The sequence below is a fragment of the Perognathus longimembris genome, chromosome 3, assembly GCF_023159225.1.
Source record: "Perognathus longimembris pacificus isolate PPM17 chromosome 3, ASM2315922v1, whole genome shotgun sequence".
NCBI lineage: Eukaryota > Metazoa > Chordata > Mammalia > Rodentia > Heteromyidae > Perognathus > Perognathus longimembris.
The window spans coordinates 67,043,814-67,065,257 of NC_063163.1; the positions used below are offsets into that span (position 1 = coordinate 67,043,814).

The window sequence follows — 21,444 nt, forward strand, 5'->3', positions numbered from 1 at the left end:
AGCCCAAGACAGAGGATGCACAGGTGAGGACCGGGAGGATCCTGCAAGAATGTGGCGTGTGCCCTCCACGTCAGGCCGACCCTGGCAGCAACGGTAAATCAGGAAGTGTCTGGGATGATGGACGGTGTGCAGCATCAGTTGGCAGCCTGGGGCACCATCCATGTGTTCTGTGAGCTCACACAGAACGAATGAGGAAGTCAATGGCAGATTACACAAGTATACACTTTTAATTATTAAAAAGCTCTGCTATTGATCTGCTTTTTCTTCAAGAAGTAAATACCATTACAGAGATTTATAGTGGGGAGCAGAGAGCTGCATGTGTGAAGGTGCCAGGAATTCAGATGAGGGATCCACACTGTGCTTGTCCCAGGGCCTGGACCACATGGGAGCTGCTTTCCGGTGGCCACACACGGGCCTTCACCCCACAGGCATCTGGGGACAAGGAGGTCTGGACATGCAGGTGGCCAGAGGGCAGAGTGAGATAGCAGGGTGCTGGCAGCCCCTGTGGGACAGGGGGTGCGCTGGCTAGGGAGTTCAGTGTTTCAAGTTCAAGCAGACGGCAGCATGAGGGATCCCTGGCGCCACTCAAGTGGGAGGATCTTCTTCAAAAACTAGCCACAAGACCAGCTCTTGTCACCTCTGAGCGATGTGGTCACCTGGTGCGAATCTGCCTGTCTTTGCCTGATAAGGAAGGATTCCAGACAGAAAGAAGCCCCAAGAGCAGGCAAGCATGGGAAGCTGCCTTCCTCAGGCGCATCTTCCTCCGCCTGATGCGGCGGCTACACTGGGCAGGAAGAACATGTCATCCTCGGTTGCCACAGCGATGCTCCGAGCGGAACGATTGAAATGTCAGAAGCAATTTCCACGTGCCGACATGCGACATGAGCGGGGGAGTGAAGGTTCTCATCACAGAACTCGCTTCTGGGCCTGACAAATTGCTCTTCACAAAAGCACCTTCCCCCACGAGACCACTCCTCCTGCCTGGCGGGAAGGCTCCAGGCAAGCCTGGCTAGCCTGGGGACCGGGGCCAGCACCGCGGAGCCCATGCAGGCCCATCTTGGGGCTGGAGGCTGGGCAGGGATGGAGGAGGCCTGAAGCTGCTGGGTCTGCAGAGCTGGGCTATCTGTGCGGAGGCCCAGACCTCTTCCGTCCCAGCCCTGCAGTTGGTCCTGCAGCTCCATCACACACACTCAGGAGCCCCACGCTTGCCATTGCCACATGGTCCCAGGGCACCCAATGTGGCCCTCTGGAGCAAAAGCCTAGGCGGCCATGCCCAACACTGGGTTTTGTCTAGTTTAGGGGCCATGGGGAAGCAAGCGAAGATGCCACCTGACCCATGGCTCCCTCCATATGCCTGGCTCCCAGCCAGTCAGTCACACTCTAGAACTGCATCCACCTTAACAGGTCTACCTCCTAGGCATTCTCTGCTAGCCAGCGAGAGCCCAGAGCCAGTTCCACTGAGGGCATCCCCAGGACACAGCCCACCACAGGCATCCCCAGACCCCGTCCCGCTGTGAGTGTCTGCAGACCCCATCCTGCCGCGGGCCATCCCCAGACCCCATCCTGCCGTGGGCCATCCCCAGACCCCATCCCGCTGCGGGCCATCCCCAGGCCTGTACGCACCCTGCTGAAGGGGATCCCATACTTCTTCAGGATGATGGGCGAGATGAGAGTCATCTTGTGGCGCAGGAAGGCATCACAGCCCTGCGAGCTCCCGGGGAAGAAGCCTGGGGCAGGATAGAGTGCTCCATGTGATGAGGGTCATGAGCTAGGGCGGGGGGGGGGGGGAGGGGAACATGCTGGCAGGAGAGGGCGGGCAGGCAGGATGCCTGAAAAGGAACCCGATGGCCCTCCAAAGCACCATGCATAGACAGCACTGGTGGAGGGTGGGGTGCCTCCAGTGCCCACCAAGCCCCTATGCCCAGTGCCGGAGCAGCTGGGAGCAGCCTGGAGCCTGGCCCCATGGGAAGGAGTGGCCTACGCCTAGGGTGCGGCCATACAGAGGGCGAGGCACACTCAAGCCATGGGTACCGTCCCTGTGCCACCCCAAGCAGAGCTGGAAAAGACAGGGGCTGCCAGTGTCCTAGAAGCAGACCAACCAGGAATGTGGCCAGTGGCAGTGCCCACATAGAGGCTCCTTCCTCCTGAGCCTGAGAGCTGTGGAGGGTCGAGGCGCCTCTGCTACGCCAGCCCCCACACACCCCCAACTCAGACCCGTTCATGGCTGCTTAGTGCAGAGGCCAGGCCTCACAGTGTCTGGCTCAGCACTGCGAGCCCCAGTCGGCCGGCTCGCAGGTGGGTGAATGTAAGCCGTGGGCATTGGCACTGCCTGCTCCTGACAGCCAGGGCTGGTGGCCAGGGCCAGCTCCATGGGCAGCAAAGGCCCGGGTCAAGTAACACCCCAGGTGTCCCAACGGTAAGGTGTAGCTGGGCCTGCGGCAGCCAGCCCTCAAACAGGGTGCAGATGCCTGCTCAAGCCCAAGCTGTGCTTATGGGCTCATCCATGACCCCCATAATCTGTGCTGAGGGGGCTGGGCCGAGAAGCATAAAGGGCCTTGCCAGCTCTGGTGTTCCCTGCCCCAAGACCTGCTCTGCCCATGACCACAGAGAGGACACGGCCCTGGCACTGGCCACCTGCATAGAGGTACAGGCCCAGGGAGGCAGGGGCAGGGGGGTAAGGACCAGGGACCCACAGGCTGAGTCTGTAGCTCATCATGCTGCATGGTTCAGGATGCCATGCAGATGAAGCAAAGGGGAGGGGTGTCAGGGGGTGGCTGAGTGGGTCCTTGCGGGCATCCTCCCCTCCAGGACTCATCAGCAGCCACAGACCACCCAGAGACCCTTCTGGAAGCCCGTGTGACCCTGGGCCTGGGTTTGAGGCCGGCACACACCCTTGGAGGGTGACCACTTGGGAGGGCACCCGTGTGCAGGCATGTGAGCACAGGACACATGGCGCACACCAGACACAAGCACGGGGCTGTGTGGAAGGCACAAGGAATCACAGCACTCACAACTTCCCCTGGCACTAAAAGCATTTCAATTAGAGTTATGACTGCCTGCCACCCGGCCGCCGGCCGCGCTGCAGTTCCTCTTTTTAATGCACAGTTTAAGTGGCTCTCATTAAAGCTCTAATAAAGGCACACATTTTAAGTGATTAGCACCGATAATGCGCCAGCACATTAATGCGCTCTCCGTGGGCCCCACAACTCTCCCCGCGAGCCCATTTGGAGCAGAGCTATTCATTCTGCACATTAGTGCAGCCGTTCCACCCAGCTCTGTGATGGAGTGGGGGGCATCTCCCCAAAAGGCGGCAGGGCCCAAGCCTGAGTCTGCGGAGGAGGGCAGCATGGCCTCCTGCTGCCGCTGCGGCTGCCACCAGCCCTGGCCAACCTCCCTCCTGTCCCGCTGCCTCAAGGCCAATGGCCTGGCTATTCCTGAGCTCTGCACAGCCCCCTGGCAGGAGGAAGCCAGTATTTTTAAAAGCTCACGGCAGGGAGCCCACACAGAGCTGGTTTTCCCTATGAAGAAGCCAGAATGCGCTGTAGCACTCAGGGTGGACGGGCATTGGTGGCAGGCTCTGGCAGCCTCTGATCCATCCCAAGGAGAGCCTGGGCTGGCTGCTCTGCCACTACCTCCTTCGGCACAGATGTTTACAGGTGTGGTCAGGTGAACTATGGCACCCCCCACTGTCTACAACCTGCTCCCCCCATCTGAATGCTGTCTTACATGAGGCAAAAGGGACTCTGTGGGCGGGAACAGGCTCCAATCCCAAGAGACCAGGGGCCAGATGAGGAAGGGGCTGGGAGCGGAGGGATTCAAGGCCTCTGGGAGCTGAGAGCTGGTGCCCCTGACGGCACCAACCTCGCTTTAGCCTTGGCCTTAGGACCTCTGACCTAGAGAACTGTAAATTTTTGTTCTTTATATTTTTATTATTTTAATTTTGTCATTGGGCTTGAAGCCAGGGCCTGGGTGCAGTCTAAGCTTTTTCATTCAAAGCTAGCGCTCTATCACTTAGAGCCACAGCTCTATTTCTGGTTTTCTGGTGATTAATTGGAGATAAGAGTCTCATGGATGTTTTCCTGCCTGAGCTGGCCTTGAGCCATAACCTCAGATCTCAGCCTCCGGAGTAGCTAGGATTACCAGTGTGAGCCACCAGCACCCAGCTTGAACTGTTTTTATTGTTTTACAGCCACAAAGGTTGTGGCCATTTGTTTTAAACAGTGGGAAAACATGCAACCTGTACTTTGGGATGAGATCACTCAATTTGCATTTGAAAGCACAATGGGATGCTGGGGGGGGTGAGGGGGGGGTTGCCAGCTGTGGCGCAGAGAGGCCTCTGCTTTGGGGTCTGCAGTGGCAGGAGCCTCCCTCCTGCTGCTTCGAGCCACACAATGCCCTCTACACACTGGGGTGTTCCTGGAACCCAAGACTCCACAGGGACCATGGCTGTGATCAGGAGCGGGGAAGCCTGCTCCCTCTACCCGCCTTAGTATCTTCAACCAGGGTGGTGAGGGCCTCCCTGCGAGCCTAGCCAGGAGAGACCCTAGAGGGAGGGAAGGGTACAGGTGGGTGGTGCAGTGGGGGCACCAGGAGGATGTGTGCTGAGGGTCAGGACAGCAGGGAAGATGGCCTGCTTACTGAGCATGCCCATGGGCTGGAGGACACGTGGCATAGACAGGCATGCGCAGCACGAGGCAGAGCAGACTCACTGGGCCAGGGCACTCAGGGCAAAGGTGGTGATGTGGGGAGCCAGAACAGGCAGCAGGGGTGTGGAGATCCTCACCACGACCAGACAGCACTCAAATGCAGTCCATCTGGGTGGCTAGCAACTGCTCTCCCAACCCCCAGGCTCCACCCCACCCCCATTCCAGGCCCAGCCTACCCTACGTGCCAAGGGTGTAGATACCTACCGATAGCCAGCCGCTCCAGGCGCTTCCCATGCTCAGGGGGGATGGCGTACCTGCAAGAGAAGGGAGGTGTTCAGCACATGTGGAGTACACACACCACGGGCAGGGCAGTCAGGACCCAGGACCGTGAACTCAAAGGCTGCCAATGGCCAGCCAAGTGCCAGGTGCTATATCCTAGTGAGGCCAGAGGAGCAGCCCTGGATGCAAAGCCCTGACCGGAGGCTGGTGGGAGGGAGGCAAGGGCTCTCGGCCTAGCTGGCACCCACGGCTGTGCCATCACATCCCCAGCTTGGAGCCAACAGGGAAAAGCTGCTTCGGGAAGAGAAAAACACCACTGTCACCCACTTCCTAAGTTTAGTCTTTACACATTTTCCACCTAAAAGATTTCAAGGCTCTGTCATCCACAAGAAGATGAAGGTGAAAGTTTGCAAACAGATGCAGGGGGGCTGAGGAGCCGCTGACGCTGAGTGGCGGGTACAAGCTGGCGCCGCGGACAGCCAGGGCCTCTTCCTGCCACAGCCTGGTGAGGATGCTGAGAACCACATGTCCGGGGGACATGTGGCTGTCATAACCAGGAGTTGGTGGGGGCCAGGGACACTGCCCAGCGCCTGTTCTCCCCCCCCACCTCCAATCACGAGCCTGCTCTAGAGCAACAATGCCAACACCTCAACTTCTAGAACATATAGTCAAGTGAGCGGAGGCACGAGGCAGCCCAGCAGCCTCTCCCCACAGCCCCTGGGCAGGAAGCAAAGCAGTGAAAACATCAGAGAGCCCTGACCAGAGTCGTATAAGCCCACGCCAGCCACCAACAGAGACGTTTGTTATTTTTCTAATAAAATAGAGGGGTGGGGTGGGCAGATAAGAGAAACATCTTGTTGTCTCTAATCTAAATAGGATTCAATAATTAATTTCTGGGCATAGCACATTCTCAGGGCCTCTGCCAGAAACACCCTGGGCACCTTCAGCTGTGTGGATGTTGGAGAATTTTCCACTGTGTGGACAAAGCGGAGGGGGCGCTTTCTCCCTTGGCCTGTCCTCATTTAGATGGGGACCAGGGAGCTAATCCCTGGTCCGAGGTGCCTTGGTGAGACTGAATCCCCCACACTGGGAGTGAGACAGTCCAGGCCTGCTGGGAAGACGCCTGAGGATGGGAAGGAACTAATTTATGGCTCTAGGGCTGCGATGATTAATGCAAGATCCCCAGCCTACAATGCTGCTTTCACTTAATTACCGCCTGTAATTGGGAGTTGTAAAGATAAGATTAATTGAATCTGGTGGATGTTAAAAGTTTAATACATTGGAACGTGGCTCCTGTTATCGGGAAGTACAGACTTCAGGCTGCCCAGCCCAGTGTGCAGAAGAACAGCCCCTGGGGAGATTAGGAAGGCTTTTGGATGGAAAGCAGACGGGCATAGCGACTTCTGGACCTGCCACCAAAGCCCGGGAGTGCTGAGCCTCCTGCCACCCAGAAACACTTAGTGACAGCCTTAGGTAGCCTAGGCACCAATGCCAGGGATGTGTCAGCCCCCTCCCCAAGACTCAAGCCAAACCCCTCAGCTCACAAGCCAAAGTCACAGGACAAGGGCTCCACCTGTAGGGACAGCACCATGGCTGTGTGCCTCAAGGACAGGTGGTAGGAGCTACACACACTGGAAGCCATGGAAGCACCAGTGTGCTGCCTGCCCATGAGATGCTGAGTGGGTCCCAAGCCCAGGGCCAGGGCCTACCACGGAGGACAGACAAAGACAGGATGGAGCATGCTCAAGCCGGCTGGGATAAGCCATGGAGATCAGGACCTGACACTCCCCCAGCCAGGTGTCTCACAGGCCCTTTAGGACCCCCAGAACCAAACCTCAATGCCTCCTCCCCAACACATGCCCCCCCACCTCCTCCCAGCCAGTCCCACAGGCACCCACGGGGGGTTTAAGAGGTTGGTTCATTCAGCCTGCAGGCAGTCGGGCATCTGTCTGGCCATTAGCAAGCAATTTCTGGGGCTGTAAAATCAAGTGGGTTTGATCTGTCACGGATACAGGGAAGCAGTCTGCCTCCTCGCTGCTCCAAGCTTGAGCTCCATTACAAGGTCAAACTTCATGGCCCACACCAGCCACTCTGCCCGCCTGTGGCCCAGGTGGCCGCTGTGGGTGGACAAGGCAGCCCACCCATCTGCAACCTTCTCAGACAGCGGGTATCCCCCTGCATCTCCCTCCAGGCCTCTCCCAGGGTCTGCTCTGGGCTCTTGGACACTACAGACATTCTCCCTGCCCTGCACTGCGCTGCCCTGACCTCCACCTGCTAGGGCTGCTGTCCCCACACCTGGCTTCCTCCTCCATGCCAGCATCATACACAGCCAGCACCCCCACTCTCCCATCCTCTGTGCCTCCAGCTGGCCTCGGCTCATCCTGAGAGCTGGGAAGCCCAGACCTCCCAGGATGACTTCAGCTTGGCCCATCCCCATGACGGGGCCTTGCGTGATGGGAGGCTGGGCTCCTCCAGGACAAGGAGCTGAGCAAGGGAGGGGGTGGGGAGTAATCCATGCAAGCGAAGCCTAAGATACCATCCTGAGGGCCACCTGGGCTCCCGAGAGGAGGAGCCCAGGCGAGCTGAGTCACCCCTTTAGAGCTGTCTCCACAGCCTTCTCTCTTGGTGTCTGTCTGTCTCTGTGTTTTAAAAGCCTCTGGGTTTATCCCCCATCCCACCTGCTCTCTGCTTTAAAAAAAAAAAAAAAATACTGGACCATTTCATGAATTTGCCTGTCATCCTGGCACAGGGCCGTGCTAATCTTCTCTGTATTGCTTCTCTGTATCAGTATATGTTGCCCAAGCAAGCACACTCTACTTTTTTAATGTTTACTGCAAAGTACTTCTGGAAGATCCGAAGCAAGAACCCATGAACAATTTGCTTCTGTGTCTCCCTGGCAACCTGGTGACCTGCACTGGCCGGCAGGATGTAGCAAGCTCCGTAATTCTGCGTTCAATGCCGAGGGGATGCCGGGGAGGGGGTGCGGAGGGAGACGGGCACGGGCCCCACGTGCCAGAAAGCCCAAGGGGCTTCCATTCCTACATGAGGCGTCAGCATGAGACCTGAGGCCAAGAAAAGAGGCAGACCCCAGAGGCCCCTTCTGAGCTAGGGACACACAGGGTACAGGAAGAACAAACTTAGGCCGGTAGACAGACAGTCCAAGGGGTCACAGGAACACACCCAGGAGAGGCAAGGGTGAACTAACTACACAGAAGGCTCCAGAAGGAAGCCGCATCTTGAGCCTGGGCTCTCTGCCCTTCCAGATTTCTTCCTGGAGGAATTACTGCCACCCTAAAAATGCAAAGCTAAAGACCCACAAACATAGCCTTGGGGCAGGAGCAGAGCCCCACGGGCTGAGAACAGAGCAAGTGGGGGGTGTGGAGGGCGCGCTGCACAGGGCAGCCGCGACACGCATGGACACCGGACCTCCAGGCAGGGCCTCCAGAGGCACCAAGGCTGAAGGACAGGAAGGCCATGTGAGAAGCAGGCCTGCAGCCAGACTGGCAGCACAGACATCACGGGCACACAAGCTTCCACCTGCACCGTTCTTAGCCAGATTCCCTGGGGCTGATGAAGAGCTTCTAGTGTGAGCTGCCCAGAGCACAGCCGCAGGCCCTGGGCTTCCAGCCCAGTGGCCACTGAGCTGGGCTGCGATTAGAAACCGGCGGCCTCCAGCTTCAGACGGGCGGCCTCCCCTCTCCACTATGCCGGCCGCGGTCTTCCGTCCGCCACGGAGGATGCTATTAATAGTGTAATTTTCTTGGTGTTTTGTTTATTCCCCTGGAATGGCTTGATGGATGTGAATAATTATCAGACTATAAAAGCCAGCAAATGTGCTATTTTCTATCGCTCTAAATCATCAAACAAATAAAGTGTGAAACAGCATTTTTGAATATAATTTTCCCCTCTAATGGCTTAGAATTATTATCAAGAACAATGAAAATAAATAAGCAAATGCCTTGTGAGTTAAAAATTAAATGAGTGTGTCAGGAAGAGGAACACAGGTCATCCTGGGGCGCACGGCCTGCTCAGGAGCTGTCCGTCACATGGCAGCAGAAAGCAAGCAAGTGAGAAGCAGCCCCGCCCCCTCCAGGCCCTGCCCTCCAGCCTCAGCAGCCCCAGGCAGCTCTGCAGGTACTGCTCACCTCCCTGTGTGGGTGAGGTGGTGCACAGGGGCAGGCTGGGAGCTCCAGTTGGGGTCTCTGGGTGAAGGATGGCCCCTCCGGTCCTAGAGTGGCATGGGGAGGCATCTGTTGGTAATACCACAGGGACTGCCTCACCCTCAGCCAGCCAAAGCCAGTCACAGGCAAGGTCTCATTCCTCCCACTCCCTGTTCCAGGGTAGCATGTGCAAGGGACAGAGCCACTCCTGAGACTGGGCAAGTGGGGCTGAGGAACCCGGACCAGGGCTCTGAGCCCTGCCTATCCGTGTTCACAAGGTGTAGGTACTGGGCGGCAGCCCCTGCCCAGGCCCCTCTTGCTCAGCTCTTCTGGAGGCTTGGAGCTGGGGAGGGAGAGCCGTGACTTTTTGCATTGACAGCTCCAGCCGTTAGGTGCAGTGGTGATCACCAGCTCTGCCCCGGCTCAGTGCTAGGAACAGTCCAAGCAGGAGCCCTCTGGAAATGTCAGCTCAGCCATGGCAGTTGTGGGTTGTGGAAGTCAATTTCACAGTGTGTGCACAGGCCAGGCACAGAGCCCCGCACCACTTAACATGGGCCGTGATGGACACGGAAACAAGAAGGCAGAGCCACAAAGTCCCGCTGGATCAGAGTCCAGGGCCTGGGCCTCAGAGGGACTGTCCCAGCATCACCCCACAGGGAGCTTCTCTTAAGCCCTAGTAGTCCCCTGCTGTCTGCCCCACCCTACTTTGCCCCATCCCTGAGCCTCTAGCTGCCCAGGCCCCAGTGCGACCCTTCTTCTCTGTTCTTCCAACCTCAGAATGGAAAGGCCAGAGGAGCAGAAGCTCCACTAATGGCAGCAGGACAAGCCACATCAGCTTCACCGACGAAACACCACAGACCGGGTGACCCTGGGTCCAGCACCTTCGGCTGGATGCAAAATTACCTCTGGGGAGCCAGGTGTGCTGGCGCGTTCCTGTAACCCCAGCGATTGGGGACTATGTAGATATTCTGTTGTTCAGCCCCAAGAGAGCTCCACTCCTTGTGCTGTGTTTATGTATAACGCTCTGCTGAGGCTTGGTCTCTACCCCACGTGTCTTTAAAAGTTTGGTGCAAGCTCTGTTCGGGGCTGCAGGTTTTTGTAATTTGGCCCGCCTGCAGTCTACTAGCATCCCAATAAGCTCCAAAAATTCAAGCTTTCAAGATGCGGCTTCTCTGTTTTCTCAGGACTGGTTTTTGTTTTTTTTATATATGATTTACGGTATATTTTACCGCACAATATAGAGATTAGGAGGACTGAGGTCCAGGGCCAGCTCAGGCAAGACGTGACACATCATCCCACAAGCCAGGTGTGGTAACACATTACCCAAAATGCACAACAGGTTGGAGGCCAATCTGGGTAAGAGTGTGAAGCCCTACCTGGAAGATGCCTAGAGCAGAAAGGCTTGGCATGATCCAGGTGGCAGAGGCCTAACTCCAGGGATGGGGTGCCCGCCCAGCTCATAGGAGGCTCTAAGGCCAAGCTCAGTGTGGACACACACACACACACAGAAACATCCTAGGCAACTAGGGTGAGGGGGACTTCCATGGTGTGTTCAAGGGCTGGGCCATGAGCATCTGGTAAGCAGGGAGCCAGGTCAGTCACCTACCAGCTCCATACCCAAGGTGCCAGCCTACAGAACACAGCAAGGAAAAGATGGGAGGGGCCAGCAATTAGGAGGGGGCAAGACAGGCTCCATCATGGAAACCAGCATCAACTTTGACCGACACAGCTAAATGGCCATCCCAGGTCAAGAGGAACGACTGCACCAAGAGTGCCCACAGTAGATGTCCACAAGGGCAAGGCCTGGCCTGGAGTCTGGAAACAGGACACAAAGACACAGCTCAAAAATGTTCCCAGCCACGGGACACAGACAGGAGAGCAGGGAGGGCAGCAGACGCCTGTCGCAAGGCCCCCTGGCCAGCAGCCAAGTCCACTGGCAAAAGCAGGATACAGCAATGGCACAGAGAGGAGAGCCCAGCCTCCCAGGCTTGCAAACAGCAGGCGCAACGGCAGCGGGGGTGAGCGGGGTGCATGTCACCGCAGCTCAATTGCTGAAGGAGGGCTGCCAGCATTCGCAGCAGGGCAGGTAATCTGGACAGATGGGCCCCCTGTGGGCCAGTGTGGTGGGACAGACTGCCGCTCAAGGTGCCCTTGGTGCACAGGGAGGGATCCCCAGGCCAGTGGGAGGAAGGGGAGCACCCCCACTATAGTCTGCCTGAAGGAGACTTCAATGCAGGGGGAAGCGGACAACAGGGCGCAGAGCTGCCCCCCCATCCCCACCCCACGTGGCGTGTGTGCAGAAAGAGGGCTCAGCCTGGGCCACACGGTGCCCACCTCCAGTCACTGAAACCACCCTCCACTACCAGCAAAGCCCCCCTCCACTTCTGTGGCGCCCTACTTGTCTTGCACCCTCCCCCTGTGGGCAGAGCAGGAGGCAGGATCTGCAAGGATCAGCTTGATCCCAGGGAGTCGCCTTATTGAGCCTCAGGCCTTTATCTCTAATGGATCATTTTTCCAGGACCATATGATGGTGGAATTTGGATGATTTCAAATAATGACATTTTTATTGAAACACACACAAGATCAAGTGTTTTGGGCCTGTGAAACAACCAGGAGCTGAAGCTGGGACCAGCCACCATGGGGAAGCCAAATAAAGCCAAATAAAGCTGAAGAGAGCTAATAAAGCCTGCCACAGGCAGCAGGAGGGGGTGCACCAAGGAGGGGGCCTAGAAGGTAGAGGTGGCGCCACACCTCCCTGGGGGCCCACAGAGCCCATTGACTGCCCCCACTTAAGAGGAGTGGGGGCTGCATATGCCAGGCAGTGCTGACTGGGTAGCATTTGACGCCCCCAGCTCTGGATTTGCATTGAAGTTGCTTCTGACAGCATCGTAGGACGGGCACATGTGGCTGGGGATGGAAAAGGGCCTCAAAGCAACGTGGGGGACCACAGTGGACAGGTTGCTCAGGGCAGTACACTTTTTTTTTTGGCCAATCCTGGGCCTTGGACTCAGGGCCTGAGCACTGTCCCTAGGCTTCCTTTTGCTCAAGGCTAGCATTCTGCCACTTGAGTTACAGCACCACTTCGGCTTTTTCTGTATATGTGGTGCTGTGGAATTGAAGCCAGGGCTTCATGCATGGGAGGCAAGCACTCTACCACTAAGCCACATTCCCAGCCCACGAGTGCTATACTTTTACAGTGCAGATGTCTCACCCCATGCCATCCCAGGAAAGAGCCAGGAGGCAGCCCACATGCCAACCAACCCCACCCCACCCTGTGCTCTGTCTACACAAGGGACCCCTGTGCTCATTTATTTCAAACACACAGGCAAGGTGGAACAGAAGAATAAGTGCCGGGCTTGGGTCACTTCCCCTGGCGCGGGGATCCAGGCTCTGCTCTGCTCTAACAGCTCCCTTTCTCACCCTCTCCCCTGGTCACCCTACCCGCAAGTAAGGCCAGAGTGGAGTGGGGGGCTCAGGAAAGACCTCAGGTGCACACAGCCGTACAAGATCGCTTTACCCCCCTCCTTACCCGTTAAGAAAGCCAGGCGTACGAGGATCTCGGAGATGCTTCAAGAGCAAATCTGATTTAATAAGGGAGGGGCTAAGGCTGATATGGTAGAAGGTGATGAGAGAAGGGGTCATCGACCAGAGAGCTGACAATAGGCTGGTGAGCTTGTCATAGGACCCCCTCATGAGCAAACGTCACCTGGATAGCGCCACCCCGGGGGCGAAAGCCCGCGAGACTGGGGGGCACATGTGCTGGCGAGAAAGTTTGGGGGCTGGTTGCAAAGCCAGTTCTTCTGGTTCCCGACCCAGAGAATTGTGGCCTGCTTCCGCATTCCCCAGGGCTGGGGGAAGGGCGGCGTCTCGGGTGCACTCTCCAATGCCCTTCCCCCTCAAGGCCAAAGCTGAACCCCAACAAATAAGGCCCAAGAATCCTGAAAGGACAAGGTTGCTGGAAGGGGGAGAGGGAGGGAAAAGGGGGACGGAGGTGGAGAGAGAAAGAGGGGAAGAGAGAGGGAACAGGGAGGCTCCCTGTGTTAGACTGTAGAGTGATTGGGCAGCCTAGGCCAGCAGGGGGCCGGGAAGAACAGGATGGACAGCTAGGGGGTGGAGCCGAGGTGGTGACTGGGAGGGTGGGAGGCTGAGGGGTACCTGCCCCTTTAAGATGACTTCAGGAAGCTCTGTCTTTGGCACAGGTCTTTACCACACACCCAGCCCCATGGTGGCCCTATGTGTCCTTTTAACTCCCTCTTAAAGGCAGGACCAGCTTAAGAGGTGCAAGCCACACCCTCTAAACCAGGTCCATACTCCTGAGGTTGAGCCCCAGCCCACTCCATCACAGGTGGAACCACAGCTCGGGCCTGGCGGCTTTTTTCTTTTTTCTTTTTTCTTTTTTTTTGCCAGTTCTGGGGCTCGAATTCGGGGCCTAGCACTGTCCCTGGCTTCCTTTTGCTCAAGGCTAGCACTCTACCACTTGAGCCACAGTGCCACTTCTTTTTCTGTGTGTGTGGTGCTGAGGAATCAAACCTAGAGCTTCAGGCATGCTAGACAAGCACTCTATGGCTAAGCCCCATTCCCAGCCCCCCTGGCTGCTTTTTAAATGAGGGTAACAGAGGGACCCCCCGCACTCAGGGCCAGTGCTATGCTCTTGGGGTGCTGGCTCCTAGGAGCAGCAGGTGCACTACAGAGTGACATTTGCCATGGAAACCACTGGTATCCATGGTAACAAGTGGCAGACCCCACAGCCCAGGCCCCCAGTCGGCTGGGCAATCTCTCTACAACTCCACTTGGCATGTCTCAGAGGCAGGAAGGAAGGCACTGCCACGGCATTTCCCTGTTCTAACAGCTCTGCCGTGGTGGGCAGAGAAGGACCTGGGCGCCGGGCCCAGCAGCCTGGCCAGCCTGGCTGCTCCCACCCCTTGCAGCACAAAGCCCTCGGTCTCCCAACACGTCAGGCCAGGCCGTATGTCTGTCAGCGTTCCAACGCTAAGCACCCACACTGAACAAAAGACACCAAAATGATGGGCCATCTGCTCCTGCCAGACCACGCCAGCATGCAGCGATGGGCCAGCACTGCCTGTGTCCACATGTACTGTTCACGCGGCCCCCTCGGGACCATGCCTGGCCAGGCTGCTGCCACCCCCTGGCCACGCCAGGCCCCTCTTCCCGCAGAGCCTCCCCAGCCCTCCATCGGGGGCTCGGAGCCGGGCACCGTGGCAGGCGGTTGGGCCTGGCTGTCCAGCCACACCAAAGGCTTCTTCACAATGGCGCCTGTGCCTGGCATGGCTCACAGGGCCCAGTGGACCCTGGTCAGCCTTGGACTGCCCGCCTCCCCCACAGCCTGGCCTAAGAGTAACCTGGAAGCTGTGCCGCACAGATAGCAGCACTAGAGGCTGGCCCCATCTCCACCCCCTGCTCCTGGGGTCCTTTCTCCCCGGCTCTCATTCAGGCCCCTCACCCATGGAGCCCAGTGGCGGCAGCGCCCTGTCTGCCCCACAGAGCCAGGTGCTGAAGCCAGGGCTTCACGCCACGCCTCACTGCCCCCACCCCAGGCCCCAGCCAGGCTGACACGTGGCTAACTCATGCCTCATCTGCACACAGGGACCGAGGGCCTGGCCGGAACCAAAGGCCCTGGCTCCAGCAATGCTGGTGGCCAAGGCCACGAGAAGCGGCTGCCACCCACAGTTATCTTCAGCAAGGCTCAGAGCAGAACACAGATCTGCACCTGCAGCAGGTGCAGTGGTACCTGGTCTTTTGCCACAGCCCCATGCTAGGGATGGCAGCCATCCATCACAGAGTAAGCCTGGACACACCACATTTATACAGTTCACAGCAGGAAAACAAGCGCGCTTCCACACATGGCAGTGGGCTGTGACCCGGGGCAGACATGCAGGAAGGTCACGCTCAGTCCCACAATCAGGGACACAGGAGTAAAAGGACATACAGGGCTCAAAATCCTCAAAGTGATGGCACAGCTGGCACCCCAGGCACCTCTGTACACGGGGCTGCCAGGGGAGAGCACTGTGCATGCATACTCGGCACTGAGACACTCTATGAACCTGTCACAGTATGATGATCCCAGGCTAGTGGGGGCACAGGGAGCAGGACAACAGGAGGCCCCCGACTCTAGGACCCCAGGCACAGAGACTTGGTCACACGCTCCTCTTGGCAGCTACACGGCAGCCCTTGGAGGACAGCAGAAATGAGCAGACCTCAGTCCCCTGGCTGCCAGAACCCACCAGCCAGAAGGGCAGGAGGGTCCTTTCCACAGCTCCAGACAATGGTGCAGGCCACAGCCACAGCTGGGGGCCACCGCAGAGCCAGAGGTGCTAGGAGTGGAGCTGCAACTCAGCCTGCTAGTCCACCACCTAACCTGGAGCAAGGGAGGAGGGAGGGGGAGCGAGGGAGGAGGGGGAGTGAGGGAGGAGGGGGAACGAGGGAGGAGAGAGGGGGAGCAAGGGAGGAGGGAGGGGGAGCGAGGGAGGAGGGAGGGGAAGAAAGGGAGGAGGGAGGGGGAGTGAGGAAGGAGGGGGAGCGAGGGAGGAGGGAGAGCAAGGGAAGGGAACAGACCCCAGTCCAACTTCTCTCCTCTTGTTCTTCTGATAATTAAATACTGCAGTTTAAAAAGCACTTTGGGGCTGGTGATGGCAGCTCATGCCTGTCATCCTAGCTACTCAGGAGGCTGAGATTTGAGGATTGAGGTTCAAAGCCAGCCAAGGCAGTAAAGTCCATGAGACTCTTATATCCAATTAACCAGAAAAAAGCCCAAAGCCCAAAGTGGAGCTGTGGCTCAAATGGTAGAGCACTACCCTTTAAGCACAAAAACTCAAGACACAGGACTGGCACCACAAAAGAAAGCACTTTTGGGGGTGAACTTAGTGGGACATGCATTTCCATGGTGGAGAGGCCCTCCCTCAAGCTACACATGCTAATAAGCATAAAAGCACATTTCATTTCAGGGAGAACAGGATAGAAAGGGAAAAGCCAACGTCCTTCTGCAGAGCACCTGACAAACACCCGAGTGGCTCACCCCAAAGCCAACACCCAGCGTGACCCCAGGGAGGGCAGCAGACTGACCCATGCCGGGGGCACACAAAGTCCCTAAGCAGCAAAAGAGGGAGGGAAAGCCCTGTGCATAGTTGGGGAGCCCAGGGAGTGCTGAATTGGCATGGATGGCAGTGACTGTCCACAGAGAGGGAGTCGTGGGGACAGCACTGTCCCCAGGCTTCCGCAAATCCACAGTGGGGCTAATAAGCACGGCAAGTTCAAAAGAAAGAGAAAACCACCCACTGAAAAAGCGAAGGAACAGAACCCAGCGCCACCAGGAGTCGGCAGAGCAGCAGGGGGTGTCTCTAGCACCCCCCTGCAGCCAGGCTCCAAGTACACAGGGCCAGTACTGGGAGGCAGGGCCCTGGGGAGAGCTCGGGTGAGGTACACACGGTCTGCAGCCCTGGAACCAGCAGGTGTCCCCGCTAGCTCCTGGAGACACGAGGGGGAGGCCAAGGCCAGGGTTGGCAGGAGCCATGGGTGAGTCCCTACACGCATGGGGTTTCCTGGCAGCTTGGCCCCTAGCTCCCCTCTGTCCTGGGGACACAGGGACACAGCAATGTGCTGCAGCAGCACCAGGCCATTACAGCTGAGGGCGGGAGGCCCCAGCAGCTGATCAGACTAATGGGGCAGACAGGCTGTGATTCAGAACCGCACCATGCCGTGTGTGCCAGATTCCCCGAAATTGCCCATCGTCATCGGTCCGCTGCGGCTGTTAATGACAGCACCATTCCCCCGCGTGATGGCACTCCATGTCCCAATTTGAGACTCAGACGTCTCTCCAGTCTCGGAGCTCATTGTTTAGATGCCCAGAGCAGCCTGCGGTAGGAGATTGACTGCCCAGTCCTGACAAGCAGAAGGCTGGGGCTGGTGGCACCGGCGACAACAGAGTGGTTGTGACAAGAGCAAGGCCAAGGGCACGATAAGGAGGCTGGGGAGGGAGCCGGGCCAGGGACAACACAGCTGTCCCTCCACCAGCCCCCGTGGGCCTGAGCCAAGCTCCGTGAGAGTGGCCATGGGGCCAGCGGGAAGCGGCTCCTGGCCAGGTTCTCTGGCTCACAGGGGTGCATGCCCTCACATGCCATGCAACCAGAGACCCTGTCGTGTCTGTCTGTCTGTCTCTCTCACACACACACTACAATGTAATACGTATATATCTTTTTTCTTTTTTGGCAGTAGTGGGGTTTTAGCTCAGGCCCTTGCTCTTGCTCTTTCTAGGCAGGTGTTCTACCACTTGAACCATGCTCCCAGTCCTTTTTGCTTCCATTGTTTTTCTGGTAGGGTGTTGTGTTTTCACCCCAGGGCCATCCTCAGAGCACAATCTCATCTATATTTCCCTTGTAGCTGAGACCAGAGGAGTGAACCACCACACCCAGCTTCACTCAGCTTGTTTGAAATGAGGTCTTATCAACTTTTTGACCTAGCTGGCTTTAATCCTCCCAAACCCTACTTCCCAAGTAGCTGAGATTACAAGTGTGAGCTACCATACAGGCTCCACAAAGCCTCTTAGGAAGAGGCGGGGGCCTGGGCTCAGGCCAGGAGGCATCAAGAGCAAGCAGCTCTATGGCCAGCTCGCCAGCAGAAGGCGAGAGTGTGTACAGGGCAGAGAAGGGTCCCTGTGCTGCCTCTGTGTGAGGAGCCAGGGAGGACGTCCAGCCGAGCTGTGCCCAGAGGGCCGGCCAGTTCCCAGCACTCCTCCTATGACAGCCAGCCCAAGTGGCTGTAGAGGGTCCTGGGGAAGGTCAGGGAGGGAGGCCCTGGGTCCCTACGCCAGGCAGGGAGCACTAAGTTTCTGGGAGCTCAGCAGTTCTGGGGGGTCCTTCTTGGCCAGTAAAATCCTGCATCCTAGGCCACAGGGCCTGGCGCTGTGTCTGGGGATGGGAGTCCACTGGCTCGGCCCCCAGCAGGCTTCCCAGCTGTGTACAAGCCCCCAGCACTGCAGCCAGACGGCAGCTCATGCAGGCACCTAGGACAGGAAGCATGCGCCTCCATGCGGCCCAGTATGGCTGCCTGGATCTCAGCCCCACAGAAGAGAGGCTGCAAAGTAGGACAGGTGCTGCCAGAGGTCGGGGGCAGCAAAGGATGGGAAGGGCATCCTGGAGGCTGCGGGGCCTGGGCAGCCTCAGCACACTGGCCTGCCTGCCCTCCCCAGCTTGGGCTCATGTTGGCCCACACCTCCCATATCCTGGCCTGGGGGAAGCAGGCCCCGCTCATAGCACCCCACAATCTGCTGCATCCCCTGTCTATCTCTGCTACTGAGACTGCAAAGGAATGCAACGGCACCCCCAAAAGGAAGAGCCCAGAAGAACCTTGGAGGCCTAAGTGTGGGGTGCCCCGGGAGGGTGGTGGCCACTCTGTGCCTTCTTCAGGTGGAGGGCCCTGGGCCAAGAACTGTCACGGGGCCTGGCCTGGGCTGGCTCCTCCTGACGGGAGTGCCCCATGGGCACAGAGTCCTGCCTGCTCCCCTAGGGCACAACCCAGAGGTGGTGGGAGGCATGGGACTTTTAGAAGTGGGGCCTGGTGGGGAGCCTTGGGGGGATGGTGAGGCCCCAGGGGTGTGTTGTCAGTGTGTCTGGAAGCTGTGGGATCTAGTCAGCACACAGCCCCTCAATGTGCTGTCTTGGGGACGGTGGCAGTAACGGGAAACTAACTGGCAGCCTCCAGGGGCAGGTGACCAGAGGAAGGCGAGGGGCCCTCAAGCAGGCCATGGAGGTACTCACAGGCCCTGGGGGGAACGACCGCAGCATTGTAGCCCTGTCCACACCCAACGTCACTCCCCCCCACCCTCGCCTCACTAACCAACTGGAGCACGAGGAGGGGGGGCGGTAAGGGGGTGAGCGGGCACCTCAAAGCCCCACGTAAAGGCAGATTTAGAGGCTTTCTCTACACCAGGGGGTTCACATCACAGCAACACACAAATCACACAACAAAATGGCCACACACTGGTAGCTTCATAAAATGCCATACGCCTGGGTACGCCAGCACTAAACCAGACCCGGCACCAGAAAGGGAGCAGGTCCCACTCAGGCTGTGCAGCCATGATAGGTGTGGTCTGATTTGGGAGACAGATGTGGAGCACAGCTGTGGAGGCACTGGCGGCATCTGCCGGAGGTCCCCACCCCCCGAGCCCATGAAGGGGGAACAAGCGTTGGGCACTTCTCTTTGGTTTGCAGGACAGATGCCCACAGGGCCCCCAAGAGAGGGTGGACAAGGCCTGACAGCTCCCAAAGTCCACAGGTCACCCAGGTCACTGAGTATGGACGTTAGGCCCTGCTGGGACTGGGGACACAGGAGTGACTGGGCTCTGTCTCCCGGGGCTACATCTGATGGGGGGACTGAAGTGACCATAGGCATTCACCTAGTATGCACGGTGCCAGAAAGCACAAGCACTTGGGCCTCCTCCCTGGCTTGGCAAGCAGAGCTGGAGAGGAAGGTGCAGCTCATAGCTCAGCCACTGTGAGCCCCACAGGAAGCCCCCTTCCCCGGGACCACCCCACTCCTCAGGATCACAAGCCAGGGACAAGGTCAAGGTGCTGCCAGAACTTTCTGTCCCCAAAGAACTGTGACATCACTGCTGGCCTTTGCCTCCAAAGTGCTCTTCACGTTGGGTGGTATGAGGACGGGGCTGAGGCTCAAAGCAGTACTGGTTAGAGATGGGGCAGAGGGCAGCAAGCAGGACTGGCCAACCTGGGACATCCTGTAGAAACCCCTGAGGGCTACAGGCTCTGGGCCCTCAAGTTGCTGCTGACCCCGGCAGAAGGCCGCCTGTCCTGAATGGGCCTTGTAGGGATAGGTGGGCGTGGCATTGCTGCCTGGTGCTGAGACTGCTGCTGACATCGCCCTGGCCTCCTGCAAGGGGGTGAGGGGTGGGGGGCAGACATGCACTGGGAATGCTGCTTGCTGCTGTCCTATCCTTCTTTTATGACTTTTTAAAAAAGGAAACAGTGGGTCTTGGGATCTCCCCAGATGCCAGCAATGTCTGCTGCCTGCTGCCCTCCCAGAGGCTCCACTTCCTGCCAGCCTGGTGCTAGTCACTGCAGGCTCTGAGCCCTTGATCCCGGCGTCCTTAGCTTGAGAGCCTGGGAAAGGTCCACAGGCTAGGCCTTGCAGAAGAACGGGGGTGCCACCTAGTGGTAGCGCAATGCAGGACTCAGGCAGCTCCTGAGAGCGCACTTGACCCTACGTCTGCAAGTACACACTGCACCCGCGCACACCCATGCAGGGAGTGGGCCTAGGCCACACTCTGTACACCTAGTGCCAGAACTGCTGGCTCCCAGGGCCTCGCAGGGAGCCGCAGCTGGCAGGGAGCCGCACTGAGCCCAGCACTGTCCAGGGAGGCAGTGTTACTCTCAGGCAGGGACTCGGGGTCCTGGAGCTGCCGCTGTCCCACCACTGCTACATCTGTACTGCCTTCGAGAGTGGAGGGCAGTCCCAGGACCTCAGTGACAGGGCATTCTGGTTAAGCCCTTTCCATGAAGGACATGGTTCACCTTACCAGAGCTGCCATAAGGAGGTTCAGTGCCACGCACCAGGATGTGTCACTTCCCCCAAACCCTCGCTAATGCCCAACACGAGGGGAGGATGCGGGGCAGGATGCCGAGGCAGAGGTGCGGTGGGAACATGGCGCCTGGAACCACAAGGACCAACACACACAAAGCACCACAGCACAGAGCAGCGTCTGCAGCCTGCAGTGGAGGGGTTGCCCCTGCAGTCTCAGTGTCACCGCAGGGGACATAAGAGGCCAGGGGAGGGAGGGAGGGCTCAGTGGAGGGGCTGCCTAGCCCTAGCACACATGCAGACAGGCTTCCATTCCCAGCACCACAGAAAACAGAAACCAAAACAGAACTGAGAGTCCAGAAGTAAATCTCGTCAAACAAGGAGGGAGAGCTGGGTGCAGTGGCTCACGCCCAGAACCCTAGCTACTCGGGAGGCTGAGCCCTCCAGGTCCAGGAAGCAAGTTCACAGGACTCCCGTCTTAGTCCATGAACATCAGGCACAGTAGGACACCTGTCTCATCCTGTGCGCTTGGAAGATCGCAGCCCAGGTCTGCTCAGACAAAAAGTGACACCCTATTCTGGAAGTCATGAAATATGGAGGAACAGGAGCATGGCTCAAGTGCCAGAGCACCCAATTCATAAGCACAAGGCCTCCGGAGTTCAAAGTGGCAGGTGAGACTGCAGAGGCCAGAGGCAGTGACAGGGAAGCGCTGAGCTGCTGTTCTGAAGAGGGAAGAAGGGATGGGAGCCAAGGGACTCAGGGTCTGTGCAAAGGGACAGGCAGGGAAGAGCCTCGGAGGGACTAGCTCTGCC

The 21,444-nt window shown here is 58.1% G+C and overlaps 1 protein-coding gene and 1 non-coding gene across 3 annotated transcripts in view; both read right to left on the bottom strand.

The window, feature by feature from the left end:
- Nucleotides 1-21,444, bottom strand: part of Kdm4b (lysine demethylase 4B) — a 97,286-nt gene that overhangs the window by 37,954 nt on the left and 37,888 nt on the right. For both annotated transcript variants that reach the window (XM_048341925.1, XM_048341924.1), the window contains exons 7-8: nucleotides 4,911-4,960; nucleotides 1,624-1,727 (exon numbers count right to left, since the gene is read on the bottom strand). In XM_048341925.1, coding sequence (XP_048197882.1) covers nucleotides 1,624-1,727; nucleotides 4,911-4,960 — 154 coding nt within the window. The remainder of the gene's footprint in view (nucleotides 1-1,623; nucleotides 1,728-4,910; nucleotides 4,961-21,444) is intronic.
- Nucleotides 7,630-7,735, bottom strand: LOC125349762. The gene has a single exon (XR_007210577.1). It is a non-coding gene; the product is annotated as a U6 spliceosomal RNA (small nuclear RNA).